The sequence below is a fragment of the Anopheles gambiae genome, chromosome 2, assembly GCF_943734735.2.
Source record: "Anopheles gambiae chromosome 2, idAnoGambNW_F1_1, whole genome shotgun sequence".
Classification (NCBI taxonomy): domain Eukaryota; kingdom Metazoa; phylum Arthropoda; class Insecta; order Diptera; family Culicidae; genus Anopheles; species Anopheles gambiae.
Window position 1 is genome coordinate 11255349 of NC_064601.1, and position 17823 is coordinate 11273171.

The window sequence follows — 17823 nt, forward strand, 5'->3', positions numbered from 1 at the left end:
CATTCAAAATCGTAAATGGCTTACTCATATGTATGAAGTTTTGGAACATTACTTTTTTATTGTTAAGTCAGCAATCAAGGCACTTGGCGACCAATTAAGCAATTTCTATAAGAAAAAGATTTAACAATTTGTCAAATTAACAAAATCGCTCAACCAACAAGAATTTGGCAATTTGGCATATTGTTCAGGAAAAAACTACAAAACGTTTAGAAATCAGAAGATATCAGATGTCAGCACAAACACGTGTTACTTTTGATAGGATGTTACAAACGATCTCAAGACTTCCATCAGGCATCCTACCAAGACCAATGTGATTAAATTAACTACAGGCTTATGATACTGATTTTGGTCGCCATAATGAATGAACATTTGTATGCAGATTGGCAGGAAAAAGATAACGAGTACGAAGGACTTGTGTGACACCTTATACTCCGGTGTAAAAAGAGGATCTTAACTGGATTGAATCAAAATCAAAATGATACTGATATCAACTTTACAACAATTGAAAACAATCTGCTACAACTATATATTTTTTTACTTTTTTACATTAAGGTTTTATCTTTTGTAACGTAACTATCATCCCAAAATGAAATGCAAAGAACAGCTAAGGATCTGATTTTTGTATCATATAATATCATGCAAAAACTAGGCCGTGGCCCGAGCTACTATTTTCAGTGGCAGTTTCGCCCGCGGAGTCAAATGAGTTTGACATCGCTGTTCTAGCTCGAACTTTGTTACGTTTTAAATTAGTTGCAAAAACCTAAGTTCTATACCACAAAAACCAAAGCATGACCAAGCCTGCCCCACCGAACGGAAAAAGAACCCCACAAACGAATGCGTCACTCAATTAAAATGAGGTGCCGGGTTCTGTACAACTCAGCTCAAAGTGCAACCAAAGGTAGTACTGTTTAGCAGCTACATGCCCCTGAGTAAATGCAAAGTATCTGTCTGGCCGGAGTGCTCCAAATGTTCCGAGCCGCTGCTTTTAGTGCTTTGGTTTGGTTGGGAAAGTTTAGTCGGCGAAGTAATTTCCATTTTCCAGGTAACTTACTTAATCGATTGTGTAGCTGGTCCGGTTGCAAGGAACGGGAAGCGTGCCAAGTACATCCTTGACAGGGCATCCCTAACCCCGCAATGGGGCGGGTAGGAAGGACTCGTTTGGGGCACGACAACAGCGCCGCACTGTGCGAGTGTTGCAGAAACTGGAAATGCAGCTGTAATTAATCAGTCGCACTTGCGCAGCGTGGGACACTCGAAAAACGTAGAAATTTTAAGGCGAAAAATGGTTCGAGATGGTGGTCCATCGCTTTTGATTGGAATCATGTCGCTCGGAACACGTACCACTCGAAGCTTTTACCTCTTACATAGATACCTTCGGATTAAGAAAAAGTCTCAATTTTGTTTGGTTTCTTTTTTTTCTCGGAAATAGTTTTTGTTTGTGTTTCCGGCAAGGGATGTTTTATTTTCGATAGTGTTTTTAGTGCTTTTTTTAAAGTTCTCGTTTTTTTCAAACAATTTAAACAACGGTACCGTTGATTGGTAGGGAAGGGAATTTGTGTCGGTTCAATTCATTCTATCTATTCCCCTGTTTTGAATCTTGCTTTGTAGATGAAAGTGTTTTTTTTACTTCTCTTTTTTGTGGTTGAGGAAATTTGAAATAAATATTTTGCAGATTGTTTTTTTTTGTTTTTACACACACACACCATCTTATATACATTACCAAAGAATTCTTCTCCTTCCTATCGTTAAACATCTTTTAAAAAGCAACAGTAATAGATACAGCAGGATTGAGTGGTGTGATGTATCTCGCTTCAATGTGAATGTGTGTGTGTGTGTTTATTATTTTCCTTCTCCATGTTTCTAGGTTTGATCGTTTTGCTTTTCTTATCTCGTTACATGACTATTTTGATTTTGGTCTTTTCGCTTGTTTTCCTTAATATCGTCGCCTCTAGAGAGCGCCTTTCTTGCTCGATCGCTTGGTTTTGTTTTCTTAAGCTACTTGTCTTATCAACAACTGTACTTAGGGGGGGGGGGGGGGGGGATGATTTTCTAATTATCCTTTCTAAAAGATCTCTACCTCTGCACGGTTCGCTGCTACTCCTTCACTGTGGCCTCTCCGGGCGAAGAAAGGGACTGTGTATGTACAATAGGGTCAACAATATTTACAGTAATAGAAACTATCCACTGCAATGAATACATTTCCACTACACGATAGTAACCATTTTTTTTTTTGCCACCGCACTTAGCTAATTGAATAGTTTTCATATTTTCGAATTTGAAGTGTGTCTGTGTGTGTTTGGGTGTGTGTGTGTGTGTGTGTGTGTGTGTGTGTGTGTGTGTGTGTGTTTTATCTGCTCAGGCGTTTGATTTCTAGTGATTTCCTTTTCTCCTATCACCTTTCGCATTTTACCCCACGGAACCGCCACAAACAATTTGCTTCGCAGCATCGCACAGCTGCATAGTTGAAGGTTTGCAGTTTAAAGCAAAAGGTGTGCTAAAGTGGGTTTTGCAGCAGCACATATCACGGACACAAATGGCAACCAAACCGGGGCTGGGGGAAGTTTTGGGTAAACAAAGTGAAAACTCATCTCATCCTACCACTAACTTATGTGATACCGTTTGCACTCAATGCTCGGGCTGATACAGTTTGCTGGAACTACAGTAAACTAATGAGGTAGACATTAACATACTACGAAACTAAACGGAAACAAATGCAACCTACCTATGCGCTACGCAATCGATCATATTGGCGCCACTAATGCGCATTGAGCAGCAGTGCTCAGGGATTTGATTAGCTCTTTTTTCACTTTTTTCTATCGGAACGATTGCAAGTGTGTTGCTATGAAATCAACTCGCAAGCGTACACAGGAAACTTGATCGTTTTTGCGCACTAGAAAGCATTAACTAAGCATAATCACTCGAAATATTCGTCCCATTCTTAGCCCCACTTCGCAAAACGTAAAAAAAAAATTAAATAAAAATTAATAATCTGATTTTTACTTCCAAGCGAACACTTCACGAGTATCTTTACCGCGTACTGGCAATGGTCGGTGACAAATTGTTCCCCACCGTTCGCTTGGTTAGATTAAATTCTGAACGCCAAACGGCGTTCAGCCAACTTTAGCTTGCTCAGCTCCGTGTCGACGAGGCAAACAAAATGAATAACACGAAGCGAAATTAAAAACACAAACAAAAAAGAAACAATCTCATTCACAGCACGACACGAAGCCCACATCCTTTGCGGGGTGGTAAAGGACAGGATAAAAACGCAGGACCTCAACATGTTGAGCGTTGAAGGCAACCGGAAGAGAGATGGTCGTTGGATGTTGCAGCTCCGTTGGAGATATCTCCCACGGATCGCATTTGGCGATGGCTGATGGAGGATTAAAAGTTTTCCTTCTCCCCCTATCACGTGGAACAATCGAGCGAATCAAGAGCAAAGCCAAAGAAAATGATTCGTTGAATGTCGAACAGACTTTTTCGTTTGCCGGCTTTCGGTATTTTTATGCTTTGCGTGTGAGATTTGATATAGACCAAACATTGGCTGGCGCTGGAGCAACGTTCCATTCTATCCCCTTTATGTTAGCCTCACAAGGGAAACGAAACGACGGCAACGATAATATAGTGCAGACAGGAAGCTCTAGCGAAGGAAAAAAGTAATTTAGAACGGCAATTAGAAAGACGTTTGGTGGTGGTGATGAAATCGGTATTTTCTTTTTGACTGGGAAGTGAGACTCGGAGATGGAAGAATAACAAATCGTCCATTTCCTGCTGCTGCTGCTGCTGCTGCAGGAAGAAAGCGTAACAAGCGAACGGGAACGTCCAAGAGTAATTTGAACTACGCAAACAAATTGGGAATTGATGAGCAGATAAAACATCGCATTGGCTACTGGAATACAGTTGGACTGGACTCTTGACTTCGAATGATTTTGGCTAGATAAATTCCAATTTGAAATCGCTGCAAAAAGCCAACAGAAAAATGAACCTCGAGTAATAAAGCTACCCGAATGAACGATTCACCCATTTTTTGCACGCATAGCGGAAGGATCATCCAATCTTTTCAAGCATTCTGCAAAATTCAACGCCAGACGCACTTCGTCTTCCGGTTCCGCAAAACTGTGCCAAAGTTTATCTATCAAATAATCACCGTTCGCCAGCATCAGCTCACGTTGGACTGCTCCCTGGACTGCCGGGAAACAACTTTCAGCAGTGATCATTCCACCACCGTTGAATAGCTTCCATTATAAAGAGAAAAACCTCATTCCAAACCCAACCCCTCCCCAAGTTCGATTAGTACCGTTCGTCAGGAGGATGTGCCACGGATTGCAGGACGTGCGCCTCATTAATCACAATTAAGCTACGCGCCAAAAGGCGCTGAAGTGGAACGCGCTATCAAGGGTTGAAAAATGAGACGAGCACTGTGAAAATGCTGTGCACGCGCATTATGGAGTGCTCCCAAGCATCGTGCTCCCGGGTGGATAGCAAACGAAAGGAAAACTGAGGTGTACTAATTATCATTCGTTTTGTTCGCTCTTTTGCCTTTCCTCGCAAACGTGTACCGGTTGCGTTAAAATTGCCAGTGCGACTTTCGCCACTTTGAGGCGGATATTTCATCACGTGCTGGGATTGTTCGCAATTGATGACTCAAAAACCTGTACGTCTATCCTTTCGCTCTAACACCACTGCTTCCAACTGTTTTGGGACGAATAGCACACAAAAAACACAAAACAAATACATAAAAAAGCTTCTTCCCTTTCAAACGGGGCAGCTGGCCCACGCGCGCGGGCTCGCTCCTCGCTAGGCGTACGGCTACAGATTAAAGCTCGAAACCTCAGTGCTGGTGTGGTGGCGCCCGGCATGCCCGGCAAACTCTAGAACCCGGACGAGGCCATCATGATGCCCCCGTTCGTGCCGTTCTCCCGCGCGCTCCAGTCCGGAAACATCGAGCTGCTGCGCGTGATCGTCGGCGGCTGGGCGAGCCGGGGCAGCGTTTCCCGCGCCGGGTAGTAGACGATCGGGCCGGGCGACGGGGCCCGGGTGCTGCGGACCGTCGTGCGGATCGTGCGCATGCTACAGTTGCTCAGCTTGGTCGAGGTGCTGCGCGTGGTGCCGACGCGCTGAAACCGGCCCGAGTTCCGGTTGCTGGCGTCTCCGTTCGAGAAGGAGCTGTCGTCGTGTATAAGACCGTCGTCCGGTGACTGGCGGCCGCGGGGTTTGCAAAAAAGCAGCAGAAAGATGCGCTTGAACTTCTCGCCGAAGATGACGTAGATGAAGAAGTTGACGCTCGAGTTGATCGTGACGAGCAGGTTCGACACCTTCACCATGTACTCGATGATCACGCTGTAGAACGCCTCGACGATGTTGATCATCATGGCGGGCAGGTTGCAGAGCAGAAAGACGATCACCACGCAGATCAGCATGGTCGCGAGACCGATCTCGCGCTTCTCCGACCGGGACAGCCGCTGGCGCTCCTTGTTCGCCCGGCGCACCTGCCGGTAGATCATCAGGTTGAAGAACGAGATCAAGCTGAACGGCAGGAAGTAGACGAAGATCATGTACAGCCAGTGGATGTACACCTTGATGTACGTCTCGTTCGTGCGCATGTCGGACGCTTTGACGCAGTAGATCGTCAGCCCGGTGTCCGGGTGGGTGGAGGAGATCAGCGTCACCTCCCAGAACCGGGGCAGATTGTACAGGATCGAGAAGACCAGTATGCCGACCACGTACAGCCGGGCCCGGCCGTACGTGCAGAGGGCGCGCGCCCGCAGCGGATGGCAGACGGCCACGTACCGCTCGAGCGTGACCGTGAGCGTCAGGTAGACGCTCGCCGTCTGGGCGATCATCGCCAGCGGGTAGACGACGAGCGAAATCTTCGGAAAGATCTGATAGTGATAGTAGTACAGGTAGCCGGTGTGCGGGTAGATCGCGCACAGGCCAAAGATCAGCACGGAGGTAAGGATCAGCACCGTATCACAGCGGGCCAGCCCGATCAGCAGGTAGTTGATGCTGGAGCGCATCTGCGGCCGGGACAGGATGACCATCGAGAAGATGTTGCCGAGGATGCCGATCAGCGCGACGATGTTCATCACCACACCGCTGATCCAGAACTCGAACTCCACCAGCAGCTCGTTGGGCAGGTAGTCGTCGTAGCAGGACACGACCGTCAGCACGCTCTCGTTCGTGGCGCCGACCATCCGCGCGGTCAGGTTGCCGACCAGCGCGGACTCCTCGCCCGGGCTGCTGGGGCCGGTGCCGCCAATGCCGCTGCCGAGGCCGACGCCGCCGCCGCTGCTGCTGCTCCCATTGCCAAGCAGTAGGTGCCGCACCTCATAGTCCAGGCTCGACGCGTTCATTGTGAGCGCTCCGTGTGCGATGCCGCGCGCATTGACGCTTGCGTTGTATGTGCTCTGGTGTGGTTTTTTTTTGTTTCGTTTCGTTACTGTTCACTGTACCAAGTGCACGGTTACTAATAGTTTCTACACTGTGCGTTTCGGGAGAACTCTGTCACTGGGCGGCACGAGACAGTTCGTTCCATACCGCGGGCGTTCGATGGTACACCTTGCTTTTCTCCTTCTCCTTTTCTGATGCTCTTTTCACTGGCTGTTTGAGTATGGTAAAAAAACACACAAACACACACACAATTTCACTGTGTCCGTGCAACCGTGGTGAAGTACAGGTCCAACCACCAGCAGAGCCCTTCCAGTGGCAAGCTGTTCGCTGTCCCCCTCATGACGGCGGTGGTGCGCTGCGGGAGAGATGAAACGGGAAAAAAGCTATAAGTGTACATCATCTATCGGGGGGATCAAGCGAGCTGGTGGTAGAGAAAAAGCGACTGTTTGCTTTATGCGACGGAAAATTATGGAATTAAACAAGCGTAAAATTGAAACCTTTTTTCCCGAAACAAAAAAACAGCATCCATTCCTGTCCTGTCGTTATTGCGCGAGCTTTGTGTCAGTTTTTTTGCTCATCCTTATATCGTACGACTTGTTTAAACATTGTCCTTCAAGCTCTCAGACCCTACTACAATCCCCCCATGAGTGCAAAATGGGACGGAACGTGTCACTCGACTGGGTACTCTGGCCCGCTCTCTGGACACTGCTTAAAAGCACCCCAACACACTGGCGCGTCGTGTGAGCAACCGTGACCATCATACCGAGCGCGTCCAGAGGACTCAGCTGTCGGGCTCAAAAGTATGACCATGAATACAATGAATTTGCAACGAATGTGAAGTGTGTTTACAGTGCATCGAACGAAATCGACCACCGCAATCCTTTTTAGCGGAAACGTGTGGAAAACTTCCATTTTTCGCTGACGCCAATAGTACAATCGTGTGTGTGTGTGTACCTGTGGTTGATAAATCCTTGCTAAAGTACCAGCAGCAGCTTCGGCTTGCATAATAATGCGGCGTCCACATAATGATGATTGTGTTCCTGGGTTTTTTTTGTTTTGTAACGCTTAACCTCATTGCATGAGCATTGCTCGACGGTTAAAAAAATTATAAATTTCGAAAGTCAGATGAATAAAATCAAGCTGCTCAGAATAATGCATGAGCTGTGCGATTTCTGCTTGATTTTTATGGCTGCAAGCAACAGCAACCGAATTGGGTCGGGTTTCGCGTGGTTTCATGTTTCATGTTTGTTCCGTGGATTATTTCAGACTCGTGTTGTCCTGCACACCCAGCACATATCCAGCACATTACGAGCCGTGTTCTGTTCTGTGCTTCCATCACAATTTTGCAGTCAGTTTTTTTGTCAGCCCCTCAGGTCGCTCAAAATGCATCTCATTACGCGCAGTTTTCAGGCGAACTTGCACGGGCAGGGGGGACAAGTGCGTCTTTAACGGCTACAAAAAGTGTACTAAAAATAAATGCAAACAAACGCAACGGAGCCGCCGCGCACTGGTGACGGAAAGCGAAACCCGCGAGCACCCCCCCCCCCCCTTCCTCTCATCAGCATGGAAAGCATCCAGGACGGAGGCGGGAACATTAGACGGGAAAAAACACTCGTGCTTAAGCGGCACTTTAGCACCCTTTGTAGCACTGCGCGCCCACTACAAAGCGCCCAGTTTTGTCATCTTCCATTGCCCCCCGCGGGAGTGGGAGTGTGTGTGTGTGTGGGTGGGTGGTGGTAGGGCCTCGTCGCGATGATGAGGATGTTTATTGTCGGTGAGAAAAGTGTCCAGCAAGCGTACGGGGCGGGAAGTCTACCGTTTCCGTTTGCTGCAACTGCCCGGTGCAGGAACTGGTGTCGTAAATGATGATAGAGTAAGCGGCCAGGGTCGTTACCACTTTGCGGGCAAGGGAAGGGGATGCGATGGGTGAAAGATTGCAAATATCTCTACGCTGCTGTGGTGGCTCGTTCATTTCTTATCCGACGCGTTAATGAGCGGTAAACTCGGGAGCTTTCACTGCTTAGCTTCTGGTATGATGTTCCGCGCTAGCCAATGTGCTGAAAGTGTCGGTCGTGTGTGTGCGAATGTTTAAATATATTCATTTGGTGCCCCTGCTATTCCAATAGAGTTGGTATTGTTCAGAATCACTCTAAAATCCAATTGGTCAGATTCCAATCCAAATCCAATCCAATTAATGTTGTTTGTCTGTGTAAAAACGCTTGTTTCATTTGCCTGTGCATCAAAAATATCTAAATTATTAAACCAACAAAACTCAAAACAACCGACAGAACCTACATTAAACAGCAATCTTCAACCTTTTGTGGAAAATGTAATTAAAAAATGGCCAAAAAACGTGCGCCATTCACCAATGCAAAATTTAATGAGCAACTACAGTTAATGGGCTATTATGGCAGGCATTATTGCAGAACAAAAAACTTAGCCGTAGCCGAATAATACGCTTACAGGTGCAGGGCTGCTGTGAAATTCCTGCAAATAGCATTGCATTGCCTTCAACAGAATCGCAGCAGAATGGGGGAGGGAAGGAATCTTTCATTCACCCAAAAGCACGCCGGTATTGTGTTTAACTTTCGCTGCCCCTTGCGCTAGCTGCTTTGTGCTCGGTGCCAGCATGAATGCCTGCTGGCCAGACAGTGCGCCGACAGTTGGTGCCGCTTGGTACGAAGTTTGCTGTTGTAATTTTATTGTTTCAGTCCCGTGCAGTGCCGTGCGTGAACAACGGGACGAACGGGCACTGCGTGTAAAACCTGCCCTTGCCCGCGGAAAATGATGCTGAGCAATTGCTCGTCTGCTGTCTGATTGTTGTTGACGCGCACATCACTCGGGCCGGAGGAGATGGTGGCAAAAGGGGAAAATAAAAACTGTCATAATGCTTTCTGCGGAAAGAGAAACTGGCGGAAAGCGAGAGGCACGACACAAGTGGCGAGCTGACGCTTTCGGTGCAAATTTGCATCCCTGGCAGGTGATTAAAGAACGAGCGCGGAAAATAATTAAAAAATGTCTTCCCCGAGAGGAATTTCATAAGCGAAACGCTCTGAACTCTGAAGCAGCCTCTTGCAGCGTCGTATGCTGGAAGCATTGTGAGGAAATGTTTTTTTATAACGTTATTGTTTCATCGAATTGTTCCGGCAGCAGTAGTTTGGTTTTGTAGCAATAAGATTACGAACTATTTCTCGCACCATTTTGTAACTTAACAAACAATTTCAAATGCAACAATGGACGTGTTACGCGCTTGCTGCATCAAATCATACTGCTACGGTTTAAGTTTCCGTGATGAAACCGGACGAAAGATGCAATTTTCTGCACCAGTTAGTTTGGATTGCTCTGTGAAACAAATCTTATTAGATGCAACATTTGAAGTTTGCATGTTTCGGCTTAATTTAATTAGCTGTCCTGTTTGACGTCAAACCATAATGGACAGCACTAAATGAAGGGAGTAATTTTCTACCTTTACCTACCTACATTGGAAACAATTTCCTCCGCCTTATCAACTATTTTGTAGCATCGATAACGAGCTACATAAAAGCAGCTAACAGCAACATGTAAACGTGCCAAGCGGTGTAATTTTCGTGGGAAATATTAAAATGCATTGTCTGGATACATTGTATGCAAGCTTTCAGCCTGGCGTTTGACCTGATACAGTACAATGAAGAGGAGTTAATGAGTGCGCTCTACACGAAGCGCTGCTTTGAAGTTTGATTTCATTTGACTGACGGGAATTAGTTATGCAGCATTAGTAAACCCAGGGCAATTAGAATTGCAGTGTAGTGGTCAAATATGTCGGATCAATGTCAAAATACACTTTCAGATCAGATTTGTAACATTTATTGTTAAATGTTGTTTTTCAAATATTTATAAAACATCAAAGAAACTTGGCATTTTTTGTCAAATATTGTGCATTTCTGCCGCATAATCCGTTATTTTATTTTCTATAAGAATAACTTGAATTTTTTTTAAACGCAATTTAAAATATGTTGACTGATTCCGTTCAAAGTGAATGGATGTCTTTGGTAAAGCGCCAAAAATTGTGCATCCCAAAATAAGATTTATTTTACTCTGTTAACCATGTTGTATCCATTAAGCTGTTTATTTTCAATAAAAGCTTGCAATTACAGTTTAACTTTTCGTAATTTTGAACTTTTTGTACAAACAAAACACGAATTTTTATCGACTGTTTCTTAAATTGAACTAATGAAGTGGTTCGATTCTATCTTATTACATAAAATGCAAGGCCTTTTTCAAACCTCATCATTATTTTTAGCGAATCGTGCCTATTTTCGGCACTAATTCGTCTTGCTCTGTAAAATATTCAGCTAGACGATTACTTTTTGGACGCACTGCGAAGAGTTTAAATAGCTTTAAAAATCAGTATTTTTTTATTATTCGTGTTTTTTTTCTGTCTAAAACAAATGATGATGTTTTTCTAAACACATATGATGTATACTAGACCCACATAACATGACGCATCGTGGCTTTACCCACTTCTAACATATGAAATACGTTAGCTGTTCTCTTTAATTGTGCATCAATTGGCAAATTACTCTTTTACATAAGCATTGTTCAGAAGAACTTCACTTATTTGTAATATTTAATAATAAAGGGAATGAGGAATAGATTTTTCATGCTACAGTGTAAAATGTCAGTTTTGTTATCCATTTAGTAAAACATAATGGAGACGCCTGGTACCTAGTACTTTATTTAAAAAGATTGATAAATATCGTTTGTTGACCTTTGCACAGCTACATTAAATTACTCAAAATGTTGTTCAATTTTTAAACCCTACCATCAGCTCAAAATCAAAATTCCAACTAATAATGAAACAAAGCGACCATCATTGTCTTGCTGCAACGTTGAAAGCAAACCAAACCCGCCCGATGCAGCTCCACAACAACGTACCACATCAAATGAGACCGCGGTGTGTAAGATTGAATTACATTCTGCCATTTTCTTGCCAATGCATAGCACACTTTCGTTCGGATGCGTTGTAGCTGTAAAATACGGGCGGACCTTAGTGAATCCCGCTACCCAACACGGATGGATAAACTTTGATCTCGCACCCATAATCAATCCAAACAACGCATAATGAATCGTACGTACATGCGGCCCCTCGACGGGGCTTTTACAATACGCATGTAAAAGGTATTGAATTGCGCACGGTCCAGGGTTGAAACGATTCGATTCAACGATGACCTCCGATCAGGCAGGCTGGCAAAGGCGGCAGGGCGTACGCTTGGGATGCGAACCATCATCCTTATTTTAATTTCGTTTCGACGGGTATTCTTTACGGTGGGATTGGCTTTATAGCGTGCACGCCTCGACGGGTGCTTGACGGGACTCGCTAGCCCGGAACCGGATGATCCTCATCGATCCACGACCGTTGCCGTGACGATACACTGGATGATTGTGAGGGTATGTGCTGATTGTGTATCGAAATGAATACGATCCAACCTACCTTCAGGGGGGACTTGCCGGCTTACGGGCGAGCATTTGTGCCGGTTTGGTAAGAAATTCCAATATTTGCATGCAAATAATCTCACGACGTTCGCCACGAAACACACGTACATGGTGGGTGTGTGTGTGTGTGTGTGTGTGTGTTCCTGCTAACCTTATCTTCGTTCGAAACCGTGTCTTTCTTCCACTTACAGCCGGCTCAAAGATTGCTTGCCTATCGCGTGTACCATTATACATGCCATAGGACGAGGCGATAAATTTGCCCTCTTTTCCCTCCAAGGACTCTCAGGCGTTTTGAAAGAAAAAAACACACACACACACACACAAGAGTAGGCGAAGCACCTGTTCGGGTCGGAAGTTTACAGCCGGAAGTGCCTCTGAAATATTAATCGTGAAAATGTTTGATGCCGGTGTGATGGGCTTGAGCACATTACGTGGAACAAGAAGAATTTTACCGAGAAAGCGTAAAGAAGCGTAGAGCGTTTGCCAACATTGCCCCATCATTACCGCCACCACAGTGACAGTCAGAGTTCAGTCGCATCACGGGGCCCCGCGTGACAAATGAGGTTATGTGTTTGGGGTGTGAATCGAGAGGCAAGAAGAAGAAAAAAAAAAGGATTCGGCTCTTCGGGTGAATCTGTTCGCACTCGAACGCGCTGCTGCTGTTCCCTTTACCATTCAAGATGCATACATTATTTTCGTTACATTATTGGTTCGTGAGTGACAGCTTTAACAGGGGCTCTTGTGCGGAGAGAAAAAAAAGGAAAAATACAAAAAAAAGGTTAAAGTTTCCTCCCTCGCAGCCACTTGTTGAACGTAGCACGAGTGCCTTGCCCGGCATCATCAAATCTGAGTGGGCTTTACACGTGTTTTGCTGTTTCATTCGGTGCGGTTTTTCCCATTGAAAAGGAATGGTTTCTGTTGCGTATTTTTATCTGCCAAACCCTTTCTGCAGTGCTTTCGTGCTATAGAAAATGTTAAATTTATGCCATCAAGCTCAGCTCAACCCCCTAACAACCTAGCGCGCTGAGATGTGCGGCTGCGGTGGTTATTGCTTCGATTGGTTCAATAATGCATGCACGCTGGAATTGAATTCGTTAACACGCTCGCACTCTAGCTTGGCGTGATTCTGCTGCTGCCTGCGCGCTTGCTTGTCTCCCGCGTCCGATCGGCCTAGGCACATCCTTGTAGGCTTTTTCGATTCTTGTTACACATTTTTGTAGTGGGTTACACAAGTGGAGTGGGAAGCAAGTGATAAATTCAATACATTTAACAGCAAACACGCGTGGGGGTAGCACACTGCGGTTTACTCGACAATTGGGTATGTGCATTTTATTGAAGAATTATTTCCACCCGGGAACGATGTTGTGCAAATAATTGCACTCGTTAAGACGTGTGTGATTACCATTTGCGGGGTACATAATTTACATAAAGCGCACAATAACGAGGTAAGTTTTCCTGCCGTTTTCCTTTTACAGTTAATGTTACCAAAATGGTTCTATTTGTGTAATTGATCGCTATTCATTAGCATACAACGCATAGTATAGGTGTTCAGCATGCGTGGCCGTTGTGGGTTGCCAACAGATAAATACAAAGCATCGATTTATGTTCTATTATAAATAGACAAGTACAGGAAGTAAGAGAAGAACCGACACAACGATAAGCCACTTAGTCTGTAGTTTGACATCGTATTGTAGAAAGCAAAATCATGTTCCGCACCCGAACAAGTTGGCATCGCGGACAAAAAAAAAGCAGCAGCATCAGCACCTTGAAACTACACAGAAGGCAAGTTAGCAAACACGTTATGTGCGCATCGAAGAAAAAAAAACAAAGCTACCGAGCCAAACTTTGGCCGTGGATGAAAAATGGAGATTGAAGAAATACATGAACTAAGCATATTTCCGTCGTTGGTTCCGATACACGCGCTGGTTCTATCGTTGTAGCCACCCATCGTGGCAGCTGTGGCCTGCAAGCGGTGGGATCAGGATTAGGGCCAGAAGGTGGAACACGCGGAAAACGGACGATGTGTACCACACAGTGCAGCATGTGCAGGTATTAAGAAACTGGTAGCTTCCAAAAAGCACGGCTACATCGAAAGCTGTTTCGGTGGATAATTCTTTCCACTAACAGCTTGCAAGCAGGGGGAAGGTTCTTCGATAGTGGGTGTGTGTTTTTATTTCTTTTTTTTTTTCTTGCACGGTTCCGAACTTTTCGGTGCTGTCATGTCATTTTAAACAACCACCCGGGACCTGGGGGGGGGGGGGACAGGACACACATCCTGACGGTTTCATATCGCGGTCAGAGCAACAGCACGCTGTGTCACACGAGCGGATCTATGCAAGAATGTGAAACAAGCATGCCTCTTCGATGGTTTTGGCATTGTTTCGGCCCGCAGCTAGTGCTGAGCGGGAAAACGGGGAGGATGTGTATGTGTCCGGGGGTTCTTTGGTTGGAATATGTACGCTCAGCACTTGATTCGCCGAACTGCCATGCACTCTGTTGGTCTATTGAATTTCAACTTGGCAGCTGAGGGAACGCTCCCGAGGATAAGGAGATCGATTAGAGCGAAACATCGGTTTTCGGGAGGGAAGCGGTACATGCGCTGCATGTAGCCATTCCCAGCGCCCAACATGGACTGGGGGGGGGGGGGGGGGGGATAAAAGTACAAAGCAACCGATTACCAACTGTGCCTATTTTGTTGCGGGGGCTTTTTTATCGTTTCTCAGTACAGTTTTGCATATCTTCCAGCTTCGAGCTTGTACTACTACGTTCCAGGAGCAGCATGTTGTCGCACACCACTCACTTGTTAAGCGAACTCAAACCGCCCGGAACAAAAACGGCTTGCTCCAAAAAAAAAAAAGTAAAAACGAAGTAAAACAACCAATGGACCCGCTACCTCACACACACACACACACACACATGTCTGCTAGTGAAAACAAATAAAAGACGGCCGTTCCGGGGGAAAGCAAAGAATTTATTTGGAATTTACGATGCAGCTACTGCTAGTCGCGCGGCGACGGGATGAAGGGCGATTGTTACCGTTTCAAAAGCCACCGTCCCTAAATTTGCTTTCCACAGCATAAAAAGGGAAGCGAACGCGCTTTCATGCTCGGCTTTGTTCGCGTCGTTGTACCGTTCTGCCCGTTGTGTGCGTTCGGCGCAAAAGGGAAGGAAACAAGGGAAAATTATTGAATATTTTTGCACGGTAAAATATGCAACATTCAGCGAAGCTTTGGAATACTTTCGCTGGTACTGTCGGTTGGTGGGAGTGCGAGTGTTTTGAACCGATCAGTCTGACGTAGTCGATGCAGTACGGACAGGAGTATATAACAGTTTATTGTAAATTGATGATGATATTTTGCAGAGTAGTGGAAACTGTTGGTAATGTAAAATATTGCGGTACTGTTGTTGTGTTTTTACAGTAGTTTTATTGATATTTCATGTCATTGCGCAGTCGAAATAACACGAGCCATAGTGTTTAAAAATTAAGCAAAACATTATATCTACGCACAATTTAAGTTCCAAGTCTCTTGTAACGTTTGTTTGCCCATGCATATTTAACGCACAGCAGACTTTACAAAACTGATCAGATTTGAGTCTTAAGCAGACTAGCTTAAAAGCTTTTCCATTAGTGTGAAGGTGTACTACACAGTAAAAACGTAGCATCCGCTGTAGCTCATTCAAAATGAATCGCTCAGTTCTTTGATGGCTCGTGGGTGAGAGCATCAGGGAGGAAAGAAGCAAATGTTATAAATTGATTTATTCCCGTTTTGTCGTTCCTTTGTGTGTGTTGTTTGTTCTTAAATTGTTCATTTGAAGGTCTATAATTATATTTTAAAATAATTTAAAGTTTTTCCTTAACTAAGCCTCTACGTCAAGCAATTTTAAAGTAAATATTTGATTGGTTTGAAATGTAGCAACAGCAAAAAAGAAACATCCTTTTAATAGAAAATTATTGATGTCGCCTTTCATCGGATGCGGGAATGAAATTGTCATCGACACTTGCACTCGATAGAAGAACACCCGCGGAGTTTGATATCGTTCATTATCTCGATCTCGACGCTCTCGACTCCATTTTTTTGTTGTTGTTGCAGACACTGGCGCTGGCAGACCGATGAAAGCAGCGACGCCAGCGGTGGAGGGGGGCGATCATTTTTCTTCCTCGAAAAAGTGACACAAAATATTCATTAATCAAAGCTCGCAGCGGGGAGCGGTCGTGGTAGCTGCTTCATGGAATGTCCTTTCCACTTTGCGTTTATCGGCCTTCCTTGGGGTTTGTTTTTTTTTCTTCTCTCCTGTCTGTCGACAAGTATGCTGTTGCACGACAGGCATCTGTGTAAAAGATGCTTTGGAGGGATCGTTTTTGACGAGAAGCATCAGAGACATCGGCTCGCGACTGTGCAACGCTCACACCGCTCAAGCCTAATCGCAAGCAAATGAGTTGTCCGGTTGCCAGGGATATAGGACAACAGCTGGAAGTAGCAAAAAAAAAAAACTTGCTTTTGCAAGTGTAGTAATTTTATAGCCACTTTTCTGACGAATGACCCCAGCCGCACGGGTGCGTTACTTCGGAGTTTGTTCCGTTCGACACAATCAAGAAAGAAAAATTGACAATATTAAAAATAGACGAAATACCTTCGACTTTCGGTTGTCCCACTTTTAGGCAAAGAGAGTCTGTTTCATTTTATTCAAAACATTCCATTTTTCCATCCCGAAGCTTGTCCTGCTGTCAGATGCCACCGGCGGCCGCATTGAATCATGGACAGCGATTAATGTATCACTTTTTCATGCCACACTTTGGGCCCAAAGTCCATCGACCCGCGGCCCATTAATTGTTTCCTTTTTCTTGCGATACGCGCTTTGCGTCTTCAAATGCCTTCAAAATGCCACGCTGCTAAAGTGGTGTCCACAGCTTTTCACCCCCGGTTTGATATGAATTATTCAACCATAAACAAGCAGACCAAGCTGACAGTGTGGCGTGATGGAAAGCTTATCCTATCATGCCATGCTGTGTCAGTGTTTGTCATCATCACTTTAAATGTAAACGCTCGATAAGTGAGCATATTTTACGGTAAAAAAAAACAAACAACCATACTTTTGCATTCGCTTGAACTTCACGAACATGATTTACAATTCATTAGCTGTACATCGTGTTTTACAATTAGAAAAGCAAAGGATGTTGTTAGCAAACGAGCTGAAAACTTGAAAAGGCTGCGGTGGGCTTGCAAAAATGAAAATAGCAAAGAAATAGAACCGCGTTCTCTTGTGATGGTCGCTTAATCACTTATGCTATTCAGCAAATGACACGCACAGTTTACGACTGGCGGCAGCGAATAGACGCTTGGGTTCGTTTGGCTCAAACAGTGGAATGAAGATGCCGGTCGATACCGGCAGCTGCTATGGGTGGGTAACGAACGGAGCGTATCGCTTTTCATGCTGTCATCGTGAGCATCCAAATCACGCTCTTTCTCTCTGGAAGTATGCCGCCGGCCCGGCTTTGAGCGTGAGCCAAATACATTCCAGACACGCAGTGGATGTGCCCGGTGGCATCATTCGAGGGTGAGGCGTGTGTGTCGATCATATGTGGCACCCTGTGGAACCGCACTGATTGAATTATTAGCAAATGCTCTCCGGTGGATCATTAAGGCGGACGTTTATGGATACGACAGACGAGCGCTTTGCGCTAAATGGAACCGGACCTGGCGTGCAGCTGATTTAATGACTTATGGGATGGACTGATTGGTTGCTATGTCATGGGAATGTGAACGGGGTGTGCTTATGGTACAATGTTGAATAAATGAAATAAACTGTAACGGTATGCGTGTCGATGAGCGAGAGTATCTATGCACAAATGCTATTTTCTTTCTGTTATTGCGTCTTGTATGGTTTGAAATCTCTATTATAAAATTCTAGTAAAGGCTGATCAGCGTTACTTTCCAGCGGATGCTTGGATGTTTTTTGCTT

The 17823-nt window shown here is 45.1% G+C and overlaps 1 protein-coding gene across 4 annotated transcripts in view; it reads right to left on the reverse strand.

Annotated features, from left to right (window-relative positions):
• Window positions 1-2027: 2027 nt before the first annotated feature.
• The window catches only part of LOC1281264 (FMRFamide receptor), a 68641-nt gene continuing 52845 nt past the window's right edge, over window positions 2028-17823 (reverse strand). For all 4 annotated transcript variants that reach the window (XM_061648779.1, XM_061648777.1, XM_061648776.1 and 1 more), the window contains one exon: window positions 2028-6745. In XM_061648779.1, coding sequence (XP_061504763.1) covers window positions 4872-6353 — 1482 coding nt within the window. In that variant the 5' untranslated portion in view covers window positions 6354-6745 and the 3' untranslated portion in view covers window positions 2028-4871. The remainder of the gene's footprint in view (window positions 6746-17823) is intronic.